Source organism: Diaporthe batatas (assembly GCF_019321695.1).
Source record: "Diaporthe batatas strain CRI 302-4 chromosome Unknown Contig00001, whole genome shotgun sequence".
In the NCBI taxonomy this organism is placed as follows: domain Eukaryota; kingdom Fungi; phylum Ascomycota; class Sordariomycetes; order Diaporthales; family Diaporthaceae; genus Diaporthe; species Diaporthe batatas.
In genome coordinates this window covers 1,369,822-1,385,292 of record NW_025408548.1, presented here as the reverse complement: position 1 = coordinate 1,385,292, position 15,471 = coordinate 1,369,822, and the positions used below count along the sequence as shown (strand labels likewise).

At 56.9% G+C, this 15,471-nt stretch overlaps 6 protein-coding genes across 6 annotated transcripts; 4 read left to right on the top strand and 2 right to left on the bottom strand.

Moving 5' to 3' along the window:
- Nucleotides 1-1,774: 1,774 nt before the first annotated feature.
- KVR01_000165 (uncharacterized protein) lies at nt 1,775-4,463 on the bottom strand. The gene is made up of 4 exons (XM_044785001.1): nt 3,858-4,463; nt 3,490-3,808; nt 2,438-3,414; nt 1,775-2,368 (listed from the first exon to the last, which is right to left on the bottom strand). Exons 1-4 carry the CDS (start codon nt 4,043-4,045, stop codon nt 1,891-1,893), a joined length of 1,962 nt encoding a protein of 653 aa, XP_044650114.1. The 5' UTR covers nt 4,046-4,463; the 3' UTR covers nt 1,775-1,890.
- A 2,383-nt stretch (nt 4,464-6,846) lies between these two features.
- On the top strand, nt 6,847-7,516 carry KVR01_000800 (uncharacterized protein; the record flags this gene model as incomplete). Its single annotated transcript, XM_044786121.1, has 3 exons — nt 6,847-6,888; nt 6,918-7,221; nt 7,305-7,516. The coding sequence occupies 3 exons, from the start codon at nt 6,847-6,849 to the stop codon at nt 7,514-7,516; spliced, it is 558 nt and encodes a 185-aa protein (XP_044650749.1).
- A 608-nt stretch (nt 7,517-8,124) lies between these two features.
- On the top strand, nt 8,125-9,140 carry KVR01_000906 (uncharacterized protein; the record flags this gene model as incomplete). The annotated part of the gene is made up of 2 exons (XM_044788266.1): nt 8,125-8,170; nt 8,266-9,140. The coding sequence occupies 2 exons, from the start codon at nt 8,125-8,127 to the stop codon at nt 9,138-9,140; spliced, it is 921 nt and encodes a 306-aa protein (XP_044650855.1).
- Nucleotides 9,141-9,638: 498 nt separating this feature from the next.
- Nucleotides 9,639-10,229, top strand: KVR01_000430 (uncharacterized protein; the record flags this gene model as incomplete). The annotated part of the gene is made up of 1 exon (XM_044783223.1): nt 9,639-10,229. The coding sequence occupies one exon, from the start codon at nt 9,639-9,641 to the stop codon at nt 10,227-10,229; it is 591 nt and encodes a 196-aa protein (XP_044650379.1).
- Nucleotides 10,230-10,594: 365 nt separating this feature from the next.
- KVR01_000390 (uncharacterized protein) lies at nt 10,595-15,249 on the top strand. Its single transcript, XM_044786662.1, has 2 exons — nt 10,595-15,104; nt 15,174-15,249. Exon 1 carries the CDS (start codon nt 10,652-10,654, stop codon nt 12,362-12,364), a length of 1,713 nt encoding a protein of 570 aa, XP_044650339.1. The 5' UTR covers nt 10,595-10,651; the 3' UTR covers nt 12,365-15,104; nt 15,174-15,249.
- KVR01_000380 (uncharacterized protein) lies at nt 12,667-14,677 on the bottom strand (the record flags this gene model as incomplete). Its single annotated transcript, XM_044793677.1, has 2 exons — nt 12,667-14,426; nt 14,494-14,677. 2 exons carry the CDS (start codon nt 14,675-14,677, stop codon nt 12,667-12,669), a joined length of 1,944 nt encoding a protein of 647 aa, XP_044650329.1.
- Nucleotides 15,250-15,471: the final 222 nt, after the last annotated feature.

Here is a 15,471-nt window from a genome sequence, read left to right as displayed (position 1 = left end):
GTCCAAAGATGTGCTTTCGTTTAATGATGACATGGCGATGGACGTTTCTCAATAGCGCTGTGAGTGAAGGGGTCGGTTCAAAGGCACAGCACATCTCTCTACCAAAATCTTGGGTCAGGGGTCCCATTTTGAACAGCGAGTCAAAGCCCGTGGCCGGAGCACTAAGAAACCTCTACAGCCGATGTCTTGGCCGAGCTGAAAGCTTTCCATGTCCGTGACACTACACTTTCACCAAGCAAGCAAGCAGCTTTGAAAGAATCGCGCGTGCACACAGGTAGCGTTATGGATATTCGAGACTCGCGAGATCCGTGGTCTTGAAGCCCCGGAAGTTGTCGCCTAGCTAAGTTCAAATGCCGTGCACCGCGCCGTCAAGGTCCAGACAAAGACTTTCAGGGCCGTGCATATGTCTGCCAGTAGCGGATTTGGTAGGCAGACAGGCATCAACAATCGCAATCCAGATCCGGCGAGGAAAGTTAGCGCAGTTGAGAGTTTAGAATTGGGGTGATGACTGATCATCTCCGATCAATCTAGGAGCCTCTAGCTCAGATCTGGAGCATGAGCTATGAGCACGGTCCGTGAACAGACATCATGCTACTGAGAAAATAACTTCCTCCAGGGCTTGTTGTGTGGACTCTCTAAGACTAGAAAGCGTTATACTTCACGTTGCCAAGCAACATGGTGGCGGCTGAGGCTGTCCCGGCAATCCGGTTCAGGAAGACGAGCTATCGAGACTATTGCAACATGTATAGGAGGATTGACGGCACATGGTGGACAGATTCCCCAACAGTCATTGCGTGATTTAGAGCAGCTCATTGCGATCAAGCTCGAGTGGCGGGTTCCGGGGAAGCAGGTTTAACATGATCCAAAAGCCCAACAGGTTTTTGGGTCTAATCACTAACAGCCATCTGCTGCAGGAGTCTTGGAATGTGAATGTCTCAGGTTCGTGTTCCCTAGCTTCGCAGGCAAAAGCTGCTCTTGCAATCGGTAGGTATACGTCCATGGATGTTAGTTGTGAACTTTTGGGCCACAAAAGTAGCACCTTCTTCCGAATGCGGTAAGGCCAGCATTTGCTACTGTAGCCGCATTCAACCAGGCGCCTTGCACCGACCGTCCAGCACCGGGGAAACCGGCAGAAAGGTCACTTCTGAATTGGCGCTATCTCGAAGGAGCACATAAAACGTAGAGAGGTGAGCTTAAATACGATTCGTCTTTCCTATCACCGGTTATGCTCGTAGTTAATAGTTGACCTGTACGATCATCTTGAGTGCGCCTAGGTGTAATTGAAGCCCAAGGCGCAAAGACGCCCCAGAAATTTCTACGTGTTGTTTTGCACGAATTAAATTGCTAATCCACTACTAGCTGACACGGTCAACAAAGGCATGGTTGAATTCTTTGACTGTCCGGCCAAGGAAGTCTGCAGTGGGCTCTCTCGATACGATTCAAGTTGAGGCCGCCCGAGCCACTTGGACTTTCGCCAAATAACTATTTCACAAACAAATTACTGGCACTGTCCCATTCAAGGCGTGACCTTGCGGCTCATTCCACAAAGATAAAGCTTCACAGTGTTCCGTAGCTTCCAACTGCAATACAACAGGCTTTCCTCAGTCGTCACCTATACGGCCACTGTATTTCACCACCCGAACCAAGCTCCTATGCTAGTAGGTCAACCTCATGGTCGCCAATGGGATAGCCTCCCTTGACACACTCTCCTTTGGAATGACTGTCTATAGAGGAACCTCCAACAAAATGCGATCACATCGACCGGAATCTCGCTACGACGTATCCTCATCTCTTGAAGGTGTGGCGGTGGTGCGGTAATAAGCACATTATGTTACATTTAGCCTTGGAACAGCCTTTCATCTATAACCAGCGTCTATCCCTAGGCCGATCTTAATCCGTTACGACCTCCAAGGTGGTCTGGTCTAGTCTGTATGACGCACTTCGCTCATCAACCTGCTGCATCGGGAACGTCTCAGAAAATGACAGTCTTCTTCGAAGGCAAGCGGACCTCCCGGTCGTTGTTAGTAGGGTTTTGATCCTACTCGTTCGGAGGGTATCGATGAGCGCAGCAAACATCAAATCAGCACTGCGGTCATCCAACCAATGAACCCCATCAATGACGCAAACGAGCCGCATGTCCAGCGCTGTCAGCACATCATCGAGCAGATCGAGTGTTTCTGACCAAGTCTCCATCTTCCCATTTACCAGACGAAACCTCTTCTGAGATAGATCGACGCGCGCAGTAAATCGGGGAATGAGGTGTTCTACTGCCTGTCTGAGTAGGCCACAAAGGAGGGCAATGAAGGCCTGGACCTCTGGTGTACTGTTTCCATCACGAAGCTCTCGACTTCCAGGGAGTTGGCAGAAGCTAGATGAGAGGAACGGTTAGGATTAGGTGATGAAGTATGTGTCTTAAAGGTCTGGGAAGGCGGCTTACTAGGATATCACACAAACCCCAGATTGCGCCACAAGCTCGACAACATTGGCGGCCACCAACGATATCGCATTGTCCGAGTCCATCGCTTGAATGAATGGGCCCTCGATCCAAAGGAAATTCGCCTCGTTGCCCAACCATTCTGCTATTCGTTTGAGAGCCAGTGGTGGCACCATTACAGGCCTCAGAAACTCCCCTGTTAGACGTATCCTTGCTCGATCGAAGAAGTCTTCTATGTGGCTTGAGTCGACCTGTACCTGATCCGAGGTCCATTCGGCTTCAGATATGTGAGAAGGTTGTAATAGGAGGTGCTGGGACTCGTTAGGTCGGGCTTGCTGTCCCACATTGTAAGTCATTCCTGAGCCGCCGAGCGTAGGTATGCTGGAAGTATTGCGTAACCTGCAACTGGAGGCTCGGTTCTCAATAATCCAGGAATGTCCGCTGCCTTCCAAAAATCCGAAGACGCGATTTGCGAGCTGCTGTAACATTTCTGGTACTTCCATTCTTTGCTCCATCATTCTGGACATGTTTTTCTCCATTCTCTCTGCATAATCCAACATTTCAGCTTCATATCTGGCCTGACCCTCTAGACCAACCTTTACGTCTTGGCGGAGCTCCTCGAGGGTGATGTTTGTATCCTCAGCAATGATTCTTGTTGCTCTTAGCTCAGCATGTGAGCCTTGAGCGGCTATTTCTTTTATTTTGGCGCCTTGCTTTCGGATTTCGCCTAGTTTTGCCTCGTGTTCCTCATAGAGTTTATCATTGAAGGAGTCGAGTAGTCTCTTCGCACTGCTCTTCGAGCAATAATTCAGCAAGTCGGAAAGAAGACTGAAAATATGCGAATAAAGTACGGAGACTGCTTTGATCATACGCTGGGTTTTGAAAAGTTCCAGGTCAATCTCACAGTCTGCAATACACTCGCCCATTTCACAGAGGGTCCTCGATAGCCCTTCGGCTAGCTGTTCATGGTTCACGCTTGCCTGGCAGGGCATTAGTCACAAGGGGCGGTCCAACATTATGAATATTTCAGGGAAGTGTAGTAGCGGAAACAATACCTTGATGAGGACGCTTGCTGTCCCCGTGAAAAGTGACACATATTCACTCCCTTGAGGTAGAATCTCCAGTAAGGACTTGTGGGAGTCGAGGCAGTCGGTGAAGCGATGTATTTGCTTCATGAATCGATACCTTCGACTATTCTCACGCTCGCCTTGCCACTTGTTCTTGAAGTCTCGGACGGTGTTCAACACCCCCTGTATCGTAGGCTCTGATGCATCGAGGTCAAGACGGTCTCCTTCTTGACAGTGCTCCCGGAATTTCCGCCATTGTTTTCGCAGATTTGCAGATTCCGTTAGGATAACTCGAGGGATGAGCTCTCTGCTGGCCAGTCAGAGAAAGCCTCGGGATGAAATGGATAGAAATCTACCTGTCGTCCGCTTCGTTTTCTGCTGGTTCAAAGAAAGCTCTCCATGGAGCTGTGAGATCTCTGATGTCACCTCGAGTGTGCGCTAACGCGCTGCCCAGGGGATATGCACTGCTCCCGGGACCAATTCTGTCATCCACATCAAAGCTGTACATACGAACGAGTCGGCGAGATTGCCGGCTACCATCCATTCCGTGCCTATTAAATGCGTGCAGGGTAGTGATTTTGAACTTTTAAAATATGGACATGCCAAGAGTCCACAAATTCTGGAGTCGGGTCAACCCATGCTGCCAATTCACCAGCACAAAAGATTACCGAGGTGACGAACGGGGGAGGGCGCGTATTCGTCCGGCTGTCACCTTGCCCTTAGCAATATGAGCACTTTAATGTAATAAGGAGTACGTATGGTTGATTTTAATCCAAAAAAGGGGACAGAAAGAAGGCACTGCGCAAGGGTGTCGAGATCTCAAGATGGTGTTATATCCACTCCGGGATGGTGCAGCAACGTTTCTGCCCAGGGATGTTTTTAAGCGAACAACTGGTATCGGCCATTTTAGATGGGGGCAGCGGTGTTGCCTGATCCTGTGACAAACCTGTACACACAAGTTGCGGGCCAATATCCCTCTGCCATCCAACCACACCACACGATAGAGGCGTTCGCGGATGATCAGCTACTGCGGCTACCGGCTACCGTCACACGCTTCCTGCACCTTGTAGCCGAAACCAATAGTCACGCTGTGACCACACTCTGATTTGTCGACACAGAACAGACTACACCTAGAGTGAACGCCAAGATTGTACACCGGTGTTGTGCACACCATGACTCTGCAGCTGTCCGGGACCGCATAAGCACTAATCCCCTTTCTCAGCTTATGAGATGTGGTGCGTGGGATCCGTAGTCTTCGGTCAGGATATTTCAGCTTTAGAGCCTGCATACAATGTAAGATTGGGTTCCAATATTTGGGCCTGATGGACATGCAACAGAATCTCAAGCGCGCCAAAGGATAAACTTTACCAGTAGTTGCAGACAAGTCAGCGGCCCGAGCTATTTTCTCTGTTAATCATCTCTGACACATTCTGCCTTATCGTTTTAGAACACTTCTTGTTCCGACTGCATGGTCAACAAAAAAGTAAGACAAATAGTCTATACACCATCTTTCGTTAAACATGGAAACGCCAGAATCTTTCAAAGAGCTCGGTCCAGCGGTTCAGGCAGAATCCTCTACCGACAACGAACCCAAAACAGCAGGAGATCATTCATCCAAATGGATTCGCTACTGTGTTGAGCATCGCCATCGGCTTACTGGTGAACTCCTAAGCAGGAAAGACCGTGGCGAGACCGACTCATTTACGCCCACGTCGACACACAGTGGGCCTATACTTGAGGTCGTGAGGACGTACAGATTCATACCAACTAGTCACGAGGGAGGCGGAGCAGCCGAGCAGGAACTTCTCACCACTCCCACCATTGGGCTCAGGATTCTTTCGCCAGCAATCATCAATGCCTTACGGTCCGTCGTCGAATACTATCCTAATCTAGACCTTTCAGGGGAAGTCATCATCCAAAGGCCGTATTGTGTCCTTGTTCATCACTATGACGAGATCAAAGAGTACGCAGATGCTCGTGCCGATAAAAATGCAGGCGACCTGTGCATTCGAGAGCAGCATGTGGTGAGCCACCTCCGAAAATTGCTGCAGTTCCTGGACGACACGGTCATGAGCGGGGTGCGGGCAGAAATGGCGAGAAATAAGGATGGCTCGTGGACATTCGAGTACGCCTGGGTCAGAATGAAGCCTGGCAGATACATACATGATTTTTGGGCATCCGGGAAACTTTATAGTGGAGTGATATACTCTATGGGAGGCGGTTCACTGTTACAGCAAGCGACTGACTGGACGATACGTATCTGGGGTCTGAAATATGATGGGCGAAATATCAGACACAAGCTGCGCACCCTCTACATAGGCAAATGGGAGGGGACAATGCCCCTAGAAGCTGAGATATTGGAGGATGAAGATTTGACGGAGACCAAGGATGAAGGGATCGCCCAACACCTTCGGTATGGGGATTTTTATTGGCGCCTTGTGCAGAAGCAATGCATGTACCACAGGGGAGCGGCTATCAAGTTTCCTTACAACGAGGTATTGCATACAACAGACGACTTTGAATGCTTTTGAAGCTGACAAATAGCAGATTGAAGGTCTCGTTATGGTGGATTTGAAGGCTGCTATTGAGAACCACCCGAAAGGTGCGGGCCCAGAGCTAATGGGTGATGAGGATTGCCGGAGCTGGATGACTGATTGCACATGCAATATTTGCAAAGGTGCCAGTGCGCCCACGGAGAGAACCCTCAGCTCTAGATTTAGTGACTGGGATTACGGAAATGCTGAAGGCGAGCCGGAACTCGGCCAAATGTTTCTGTGCCCTCACAGACTTAACGTCTACGTGTTCAAGACAAGGTCATGGGGTCAGTATATTAAATCGCGATTCAACACCATGCGTCCTTCGCATAACTGACATTACTGAAGAGAAGGTTCATATCAAGAATTTATCGGAGCCACAATATGACGAGAGCATGATCGAGCATTTGGTCATGGACAGCCGAAGGAAGAAGAGTCTCATGTCCCTTGCCAAAAGCTTTGCCAGAGTAAACAGGCTTTCAGAGGCACTACCGCCAGACTCCTGGAGTGCCGACTTTGTCAAAGGCAAGGGAAAAGGGTTGATATTCCTGCTCCATGGAAAGCCTGGAGTTGGAAAGACTTGCACGGCAGGTATGTTGTCCAGCCCCCCCCCCAACCAACAATTAAAGTGCTACTCCCTGACCAGCCTGATACAGAATGCATTGCAGCTTTTACCAAGCGGCCCCTGATGATCCTCACGTCCAGTGATATCGGCACAGATCCCGCGTCAGTGGAGAAGACGCTTACGAAGCAATTCAAAATTGCCAAGGGGTGGGGCGCTGTGCTTCTTATCGACGAAGCTGATGTGTTCATGGAGCGTCGCTCGGTCGCCGACCTGACCCGTAATAGCCTCGTTGCCGGTAAAGCTTCCCTCATCTGAAGGCTTCTCAGCAGCTCGTTAACCTGGTCTCAGGGTTCCTCCGGGCACTTGAGTTCTATGACGGCATTCTGTTCCTCACGACAAACCGCGTCGGGATGTTTGATGACGCGTTCATCTCCCGTGTACATGTCCAGCTCTACTACCCCGACTTCACGGACGAGGAGCGTCAGAGGATATGGAAGACCTTTATCGACAAGCTGGCGAGGGAGAAGGGCAGCTATATCAGGCTGAATATCGATGCCAAGGAATACATCCGAGGCGCGGAAATGAAGAGCCTCAAGTGGAATGGAAGAGAGATACGCAACGGTAAGGGCAACCAAAGTTCTTTACTTTAGGTGTAAACACCCTGCGGCACCTCCCATTATACAGCTTCTGATGACCATGTGCAGCTTTCCAGACGGCCGTGTCACTGGCCGAGTTCGATGCAGAGAAGGACGAGGACGGCAGGATCCAGGTGACGGACGAGCACCTGAGAGCTGTTGTGGAGCTGTCCAAAGACTTCAAGGACTACCTTGGAGAGCTACACCAGGGTGATGAGGGTAAGCGGGCACGGTCAAAGTTCGAACGGTTGGACGAGTACGGTCAGCCGCGAGGCGGATGAGCTGGAACCTGACTCCTGAAGTTGGCTTCCAAGGTTGCAGGGCCTGTAGACAACGCATGTGCACCGCCGCCGCCACCCTCACCCTAGAGTTCCAAGTTGTACTGGCACACGACTCTACTGATCAATCATTACGGAGGAATTGTTTCATGACTACAAAGTAGTGTCTTTTTCTCTTTCTTTTCTTTTTTTTTCTCCTTTCCACTTTTTTTCCCTTTCCAATTCGCACATGTGTTCTCCTTGAGATTGTTTGCCGTACAAGATAGGGCTGTTCCGCCAATCGATCTCCAAAGGATGTCTGCTTTTCTGTTCAATCCGAAGATGCAAAGCATGAAGTGCAAGATGTCACGGCATCCAATATAAATGATGAACCAAGGACGAGAGGGGTTGGTCACAGCAACACAGCGTCAGGGTTTGACCCTGGGGTGGGAGCAACACCTCTTGCTCACAGTGCTGCGGGGCACATTTTGGACGGACTCGTCAGCAGGTCAGCCCGTTGTCGTTCTCATCAGACCAAACATTTTAACTCGACAGACAGAGCCGAGACCAAAAGAACCCTCACAACACCAGTTGACGAGACAAAGGGCACACTTCAAATCTCCATTGCTCTCATGGCAGGCCACGACTCGCAGCCTGCCAAGGAGTGGGGCCTAAACCGTGAGTTCCGACCCCAGCCAGGCGTGGTGACACAAGCAAGACGCCGCCGTCGCTCCCGCTCTAGTTAGGCACGCTCACATTGCATGCGACGACAGGCCTCCCGCTGGAGCTGCGGCTCAGGATATGGGAGGAGACGTGGCCGGGCCCACGCCTGATCGAGGTGACCCTCCCGCCCGGGGCAGCCACGGCGACAACCACAACCACCACGACGGCGCCCCGGCGCATCAAGCCGAGCCGGCAGGTGGGCGCCGAGAAGGTGACGGCGTGGAACTCGCGCACGTCCTCGCTCGAGGACGTGTCGTGCAGGAGCTACGCGCACCCTTCGGCGCTGCAGGTGTGCCGCGAGTCGCGGGCCCACACGCTGGCGACGTACCGGGCGCTGCGGCCCTCGCACCCGGCGGGGAGCGGCGGCGGCGGCGGCGGCGCCTTCTACTTCGACCCGGGGCGCGACGTGCTGTGGCTGCACCGCGACCTGAGCCAGTTCGACGCGGGCAGCCTGGGGGCCGTGGAGCGCGTGCTGTTCAAGGACGTCGAGCGCGCCGGCGACAGCGGCGCCGACAAGAAGCAGCGGCGCCGCGAGCTGCTCGAGATGGTCGAGTCGTCCATGGGCCGCGTGCGCGAGGTCATGGTGCTCGTGCACTGGACCAGCATTGCTGACCTCGACGGCGATGGGGGTGGGGGTGGTGGTGGTGTGGCCAACAAGACCAGCGAGACCCTCTACGACTGGATGCAGTACTACATGTTCATGCTCGACGAGTGCTGGGACCTGCTCGACCACCAGCCCTGGGTCCTGCAGTTCCTCAGCACGTGGGACGAGTTCGGCGTGTGCTTCGAGTCCCGCGGCGAGGCCAAGCTGTGGGGGGACGCCAGGGAGGGCCCGCTGTACGGCTGCCCGAGCCACGACGTGGTCTACCGGAAGCGCCTGGTCGAGCGTTTCCCCAAGAGATTCGTCGACATCCAGAGAATATGAGTTCTGCGGTGACGGTGACGGTGACGGTGGCGGTGATGGTGGTGATATGAGCATGCCTGTCTGCCCACTCGATATTCCGCACCTTTTCCTGGTGATGTGTTGCCGTCCCTCGCGCTGTCTCGTGCAGGCTCGCCCCCCGGGGAAAATAAACATCCCCCTAGCCGGGATCCAGTCCCATAATCAAGCGCAATTTGGCAACCCCATGTTTTCCCCGCGACCAACACTCGCTAGCCCCACTTAGCTGGCCGCGGTGTAGCATCGCGGGAGTTGGGACGGGCACTCGTACGCGTCAATGTCGACTCAACCCTTGTGGTGCCTGGCAACTTTGGTTCGAGTGACGTTGGTGTGAAGCTGGTGGACGTCGTCAGCCTCGGGTTTTCCGGCCTTGGGGGTAGCTATAAATTTACCAAAATCTCACCGGGGGGGGGGGGGGCCGAGGCGCAGCATGAGGACAAGGACCGAGACAATTCAGATTCAAGAATAAATCATCCCGTGAAGATGCTGAAGTCTATCATCTCGACATCCCTGGTCCTCCTGGCCGCAGTGGCGAATGGCCAGACCACACCCACGCCACCGGGCCTCGAATTCCTGTACTCGCTGAACTGCACCCTGGGCGACCAGTTCAGCACCGGCGTCGGCCCATACGGTGAGGTGCGCGTGATCCCCATCACGGGAGGAACCTTTGAGGGGCCAAAGATCAAGGGTAAGTCTGATGGTCGGGGCCACTCGTGTGCTGTGCCCGTGTGTCTGGTTGGCTCAGTTCTCACCATACATACACTCTTCGCAGGGGAGGTGCTCGACCTCGGTGCGGACTGGAACTACCTCGACAACCGTGGTGTCACGCACCCGGACACGAGGTACTCGCTGAGGACCGACGACGGGGAGAACATCTACATCAAGACGGCGGGGTCGGACCAGGGCGACGGCACTGCGCACCTCCGGGGCATCTATGAGACGGGCTCTGAGAAGTACTTCTGGCTCAACTACATCACGGCCGTCGGCATCCTGCGCGGTGGTGCAGGCAACTATGTCTTGATCGATATGTGGTACATCACCACACCCCCGAACGGAACTGTCTCGGGTGCTTGATCTGTCTGGTGGACGGCGGCGAGGCGATGCGAGGTATCTGCTTGGTGATGTTGTCTTCGTGATGGCACGGGGGCTCATCGTCTTGGTGTCTGAAAACAGCCAAGTCTGGGTCGAGGCAGAGTTTGTGAAATACTGCCAAAGTTCACAATAACGTTCGTGTATATAAATATATGTGGAAATCACAGTATACATAAGGATAAGGTCGAGAGACAAAAGTGTTGGGAATGCTTCGTCCCCATCAGAGGCCCGCCGAGGCAGGTGCATGCATGTGCAGGAGTACAGGGGGAGCTCCCCAACGGCGGCACGTCCCGAGGGCTGTGGGGGAGGGGCTCCATCGGTCAACCGGTACGTACTCCGTAGTAGCACCTGAGCTCACCTTCAACATCCGAGAAATCACAGGCACAACTTGCACCCTCGCAACCATGACGACCCGGCCACCACCAGCCCCAACAACCGCAGATGACGGGTCGTACTACGATCTCGGCACCTACCACCGAGAGGTGAGCACCAGCAGCAGCGAGGCACAGGCGTGGTTTGACCGGGGCCTGATATGGTCCTACGCCTTCAACCATGAGGAGTCGGCTGCTTGCTTCCAGCAGGCCATCGACCTCGACCCGGACTGCCCCATGGCCTACTGGGGGCTGGCCTACTCACTGGGTCCAAACTACAACAAGCCATGGGAGTTCTTTGGAGGGGGCGAGATGGACACCACAGTGGCGAGATCCTACAAGGCAGTCAAGCACGCCCTCGACATCTCGGACCGGGGCCGGGCAACACCCGTCGAGGTGGCCCTCATCAAGGCACTCAAGCAGCGATACCCACAGGAGCATGACATCCCGCCAGACAGCAAGGACCCAGCCCACAGTGCCGTCTGGAACAAGGCCTACGCCGAAGCCATGCGCGGCGTGTACGAGGCGCACCCCGGCGACCTGGACGTGGCAGCCTTGTTTGTCGACTCGCTCATGAACCTCACGCCCTGGAAGCTGTGGGACATCCGCACGGGCGAGCCAGCACCAGGCGCCCGCACGCTCGAGGCAAAGCAGGCCCTGGACACGGCACACGCACAGCCCGGCGGCGACAGCCACCCCGGCCTGCTACACCTCTGGATCCACCTCATGGAGATGAGCAGCAGCCCCGAGGCGGCCCTGCCGCGCGCCAACAGGCTGCGCCTGCTCGTGCCCGACGCAGGGCACCTCAACCACATGCCCTCGCACCTCGACGTGCTGTCGGGCCACTACAAGGACGCCGTCGACGCCAACTCGGCCGCCATCCGCGCCGACGAGCGCTTCCTCGAGCGCGGAGGCCCCATGAACTTCTACACCCTCTACCGCTCCCACAACTACCACTTCCGCATCTACGCCGCCATGTTCTCGGCCCAGTCGCGCATCGCCCTCGACACCGTCGCCCAGCTCGAGGCCTCCCTGCCCGAGGCCCTGCTGCGCGTCGAGTCGCCCCCGATGGCCAACTGGCTCGAGGCCTTTGTCGCCGTCCGCGTGCACGTCTACGTGCGCTTCGGCCGCTGGGACGACATCCTCGCCCTCCCGCTGCCGGCGGACCCAAAGCTCTACAGCTTCACCACCGCCGTCTACCTGTACGGGCGGGGCGTCGCCCTCGCGGCGCTGGGCCGCGTGGCCGAGGCCGAGCGCGAGCGCGGGCGCTTCGAGGCGCAGCGCGCGACCGTGCCCCGGTCCCGCACCCTCTTCAACAACACCTGCGTCGACATCCTGGGCATCGCGAGCGCCATGCTGGCCGGCGAGGTCGAGTACCGGCGGGGCGGCGTGGACGCGGCGTTCGGGCACCTGCGCGAGGCCATCCGCCGCGACGACGGGCTCGAGTACGACGAGCCCTGGGGCTGGATGCAGCCCACGCGCCACGCGCTGTCGGCGCTGCTGCTCGAGCAGGGCCGCGCCGCCGAGGCCGCCGCCGTCTACCGCGCGGACCTCGGCGAGGACGACACCCTGCCGCGGACGTTCCAGCACCCCAACAACGTCTGGTCGCTGCACGGGTACCACGAGAGCCTGCTGAGGCTCGGGAGGGTGGGCGAGGCGCGCGCGGTCGAGCCGAGGCTCAAGGCTGCGCTCGAGGTGGCTGACGTGCCGATCCGGTCGTCTTGCTTCTGCCGGCTGAAGCTGTGATTGTGCGGATCCTGTATTGTTTGGACGCTGCTGGGGCCGATGCATGTCTCCTGGCCCCGAGAGCGAAGGCAAGTCGCAAATCCACATTGGAGAACGACACTATTTGGGAACCAAGAATTCGTGTTCTGCCTTCTCAGCAAGGCACGGATTGTGGGTGACAAGGTCAAGAGTCCGTTGGGTGGATATGCCAAAATTAAATAGATACCTACAGAAAAGAGGGCAGGACCACACAGGCAGGGCGAGAATCCAAGCATCTATATTTACAGAGAACATCTCAATGCATTCAACAACACCGGCACCGTCTACAGCTTCGAGTCCCTCTTCTTCTTCTGGTACACAGAGACCTCAATCCCGCCCTTGACCCCGCCGTCCTTGATCACCCTCCTCAGGATCTTCCCACTGGGCGACTTGGGGATCGCATCCGCAAACACGATGCCCCCGATGAGCCACTTGTACCGCGCCGTCCTCTTCTCCACCAGCGCCTTGAGCTCACCCGCGAGCCTCTCGAGCCCGGCCCTGTCCCCGTTCCTGACCAGGTCCGCGTCCCGCGGCACCACGTACGCCCGCGGCCACTCGGTCGCCTGGGACGAGTCGTACACGCCGATCACGCCGGCGTCGGCGACGCCCTCGCTGCTGCACAGCACCGCCTCGAGCTCGGCGGGAGCCACCTGGTACGCGCGCACCTTGATCAGCTCCTTGAGCCGGTCCGTGATGTGCACCGCGCCCCGGGCGTCCAGGAACCCGACGTCGCCCGTGCGGAACCACCCGTCCGGCGTGAGGGCCTCGGTTGTGATGCTCATGTCGGGCGCCGGGGCCCCCCTGCCCACGCCGCCGATGGGCAGGTACGCGCTCATCAGCGACGGCGAGCGGATGAGGATCTCGCCTGGCTCGCCGAGCCTGGCCGGGACGGTAGTACGACCAGAAGAAAAGTCCTGCCCGTCCGCGGCGATGCACAGCTCCACGCCGTAGTGCGGCCTGCCGCTGTCGCCGGCGCCCTCGTGCATGTCGGCCTCGCTGCTCCCGCGCTGCAGCGACGTGTTGCACGTCTCGCTCAGGCCGTAGCCCATCTTGACGCGGAACCCGAGGCGCCGGTGCACCTCGAGGACGACCTCGTGGCCCAGCGGCGCGCCGCCCGTGACGCCCGCCAGCACCGTGGCGAACCCGCCCTCGCGGGCGTACTTGTCCACGACGGCGGCCTTGGCGAGCATCACGGCCACGGGGGGCGCCATGTGCAGGTACGTGACGCGCCGCCGCGCGACGCCCGCCAGCATGGCCTCGAGGTTGAAGGAGCTCATGACGTGGCACGAGGCCCCCACGGCCGGCGCCAGCAGGAAGATGTTGCACAGCCCGAAGACGTGGTAGAAGGGCACGTAGCCCAGCCACCGCTGCTGCAGCCCCGGCCGGTGGAAGTCGGCGTCGTACCAGATCGACGCCGTGGCGAAGACGAGCGCGCCGTGCGAGATGAGCACGCCCTTGGAGCGCCCCGACGTCCCCGACGACCACAGGATGACGGCCGTGCGGTTCGGCGCCGCCACCGCGGAGAGGTGGTATGACTTTTGTGGTGTGGATGGGGTCCGGAGCAGGGCTGACCAGTCCTGCTCCTGGCCGGCGGCCCCCGGCGATGATGACGGGGGCGTGGGCGGGGGCGGGCTGCCCGAGAGGTAAGAGTCGCCGGCCACGTCGACGGTGAACACGGGGACCGCGGCGAAGAAGGCGGCGTCCTCCTGCGCGCGGAGGGCCTCGCGCATGGCGCCCAGCGACGCCGTGGCCGTAACGATAGCGCGGGGCCGCGCGTTCTGCAGGATCCAGGCCAGCTCGGTGGCGGTGAGGGCCGGGGAGGCGAGGGACGCGGTCAGCCCCGACGCGAAGGTGCCGAACAGGACGGACGCGAAGGCCAGGCAGTTGGGCAGCTGGATCAGCACCACGGGGGCCAGCTCCGGGCGGGCGCACGACGCCGTCGCCGGGAGGGCCTGGGTGTCGTCCGGGTCCAGGCCCAGCGAGCGCAGGTTCGCCGAGACCGTGAGGGCGTCCTGCCGCGCCCTGCCGTAGGTGAGTGTGCGCTCTGGGGAGGGCGGTGTGATGTTAGCTTGATGATCTCGATGTGATGGTTCATCGTGCTTCTTTCTCACCATTGTTGTTGTCCACAAAGATGGGCCGCGAGTCCTCTATGTGGGGCAGTCTTTGGGATGGGGGCACGAAGCTGGACTGTTCTGAAAATGAGTTGCCAAACACAAAGTCGAAGATGTTTGAGCGTGGGTAGTTGTCCCCGGGGGCACTGCCGCTCAGTGCCACCGTGTCGCTGGACTGAGACATGACGGCTCGTCTATGCTGTCAACTGGTGTCTTGGAGGCGTCGTGGCGATCTTGTATCAGCTAACAAGTGAGTTATTCTCAAGTGGGTGAGGTTCGCCTCCTTCGTCAGTTGGTACCAGCCGGTGAGTGAGTGATGGGTGGTGGACAAAGTGAGATCTTGTTGACGAGGTCGTCTCAAGAATGTCAAGAATGAGCAGAAGTAAGTACTAGCTCTACGGAGTTACATGAGGTCGGACATTTGCCTAGTTGGTGGCCGCCCAGGTGCCACGGATCCGACTACCTTGGCCCGCCGGCTCAAGTCGGTATGTGGCATATCCGGGGCCGGCTGTTTGTTGGAGCTCGGTACCAAAACAGGGGGGGGGGCATGAGCTCGCACTCTTAGTCCCATAGTGTGATACACAGTACACAGTAGCTGCAGCACGAAAACAGTGAGTGCTACACCGATCTTGTCCCCGCTACCCCACGGCGCATATCTCACTGACAATCTGGCCCCCCAGATTCCGAGGCGGAAGGTTAACCCCAAGGGCTGACTTGAACTGACTCTCGCACACCCAATACGAGAGCTGCTTTGACCTAAAAAGCCTGCAATGCGTAAGCCTTGGCGGGAACTTCCACGGCTCTCAAATGTAGTGTCCGTCCGGGGTGCCGCTCCCGAATAAAATAAATGTATGCTGCCGATAATTCTCTCGTGCTGGTCCAATAACTCATCATCGCTTGCATGCACCTCGTCGCGCTTTCTAGGCTTTGAGTCTTCCGTGACAAGGGCATGCATCCTTTTGGCTTTTTATACTGGCT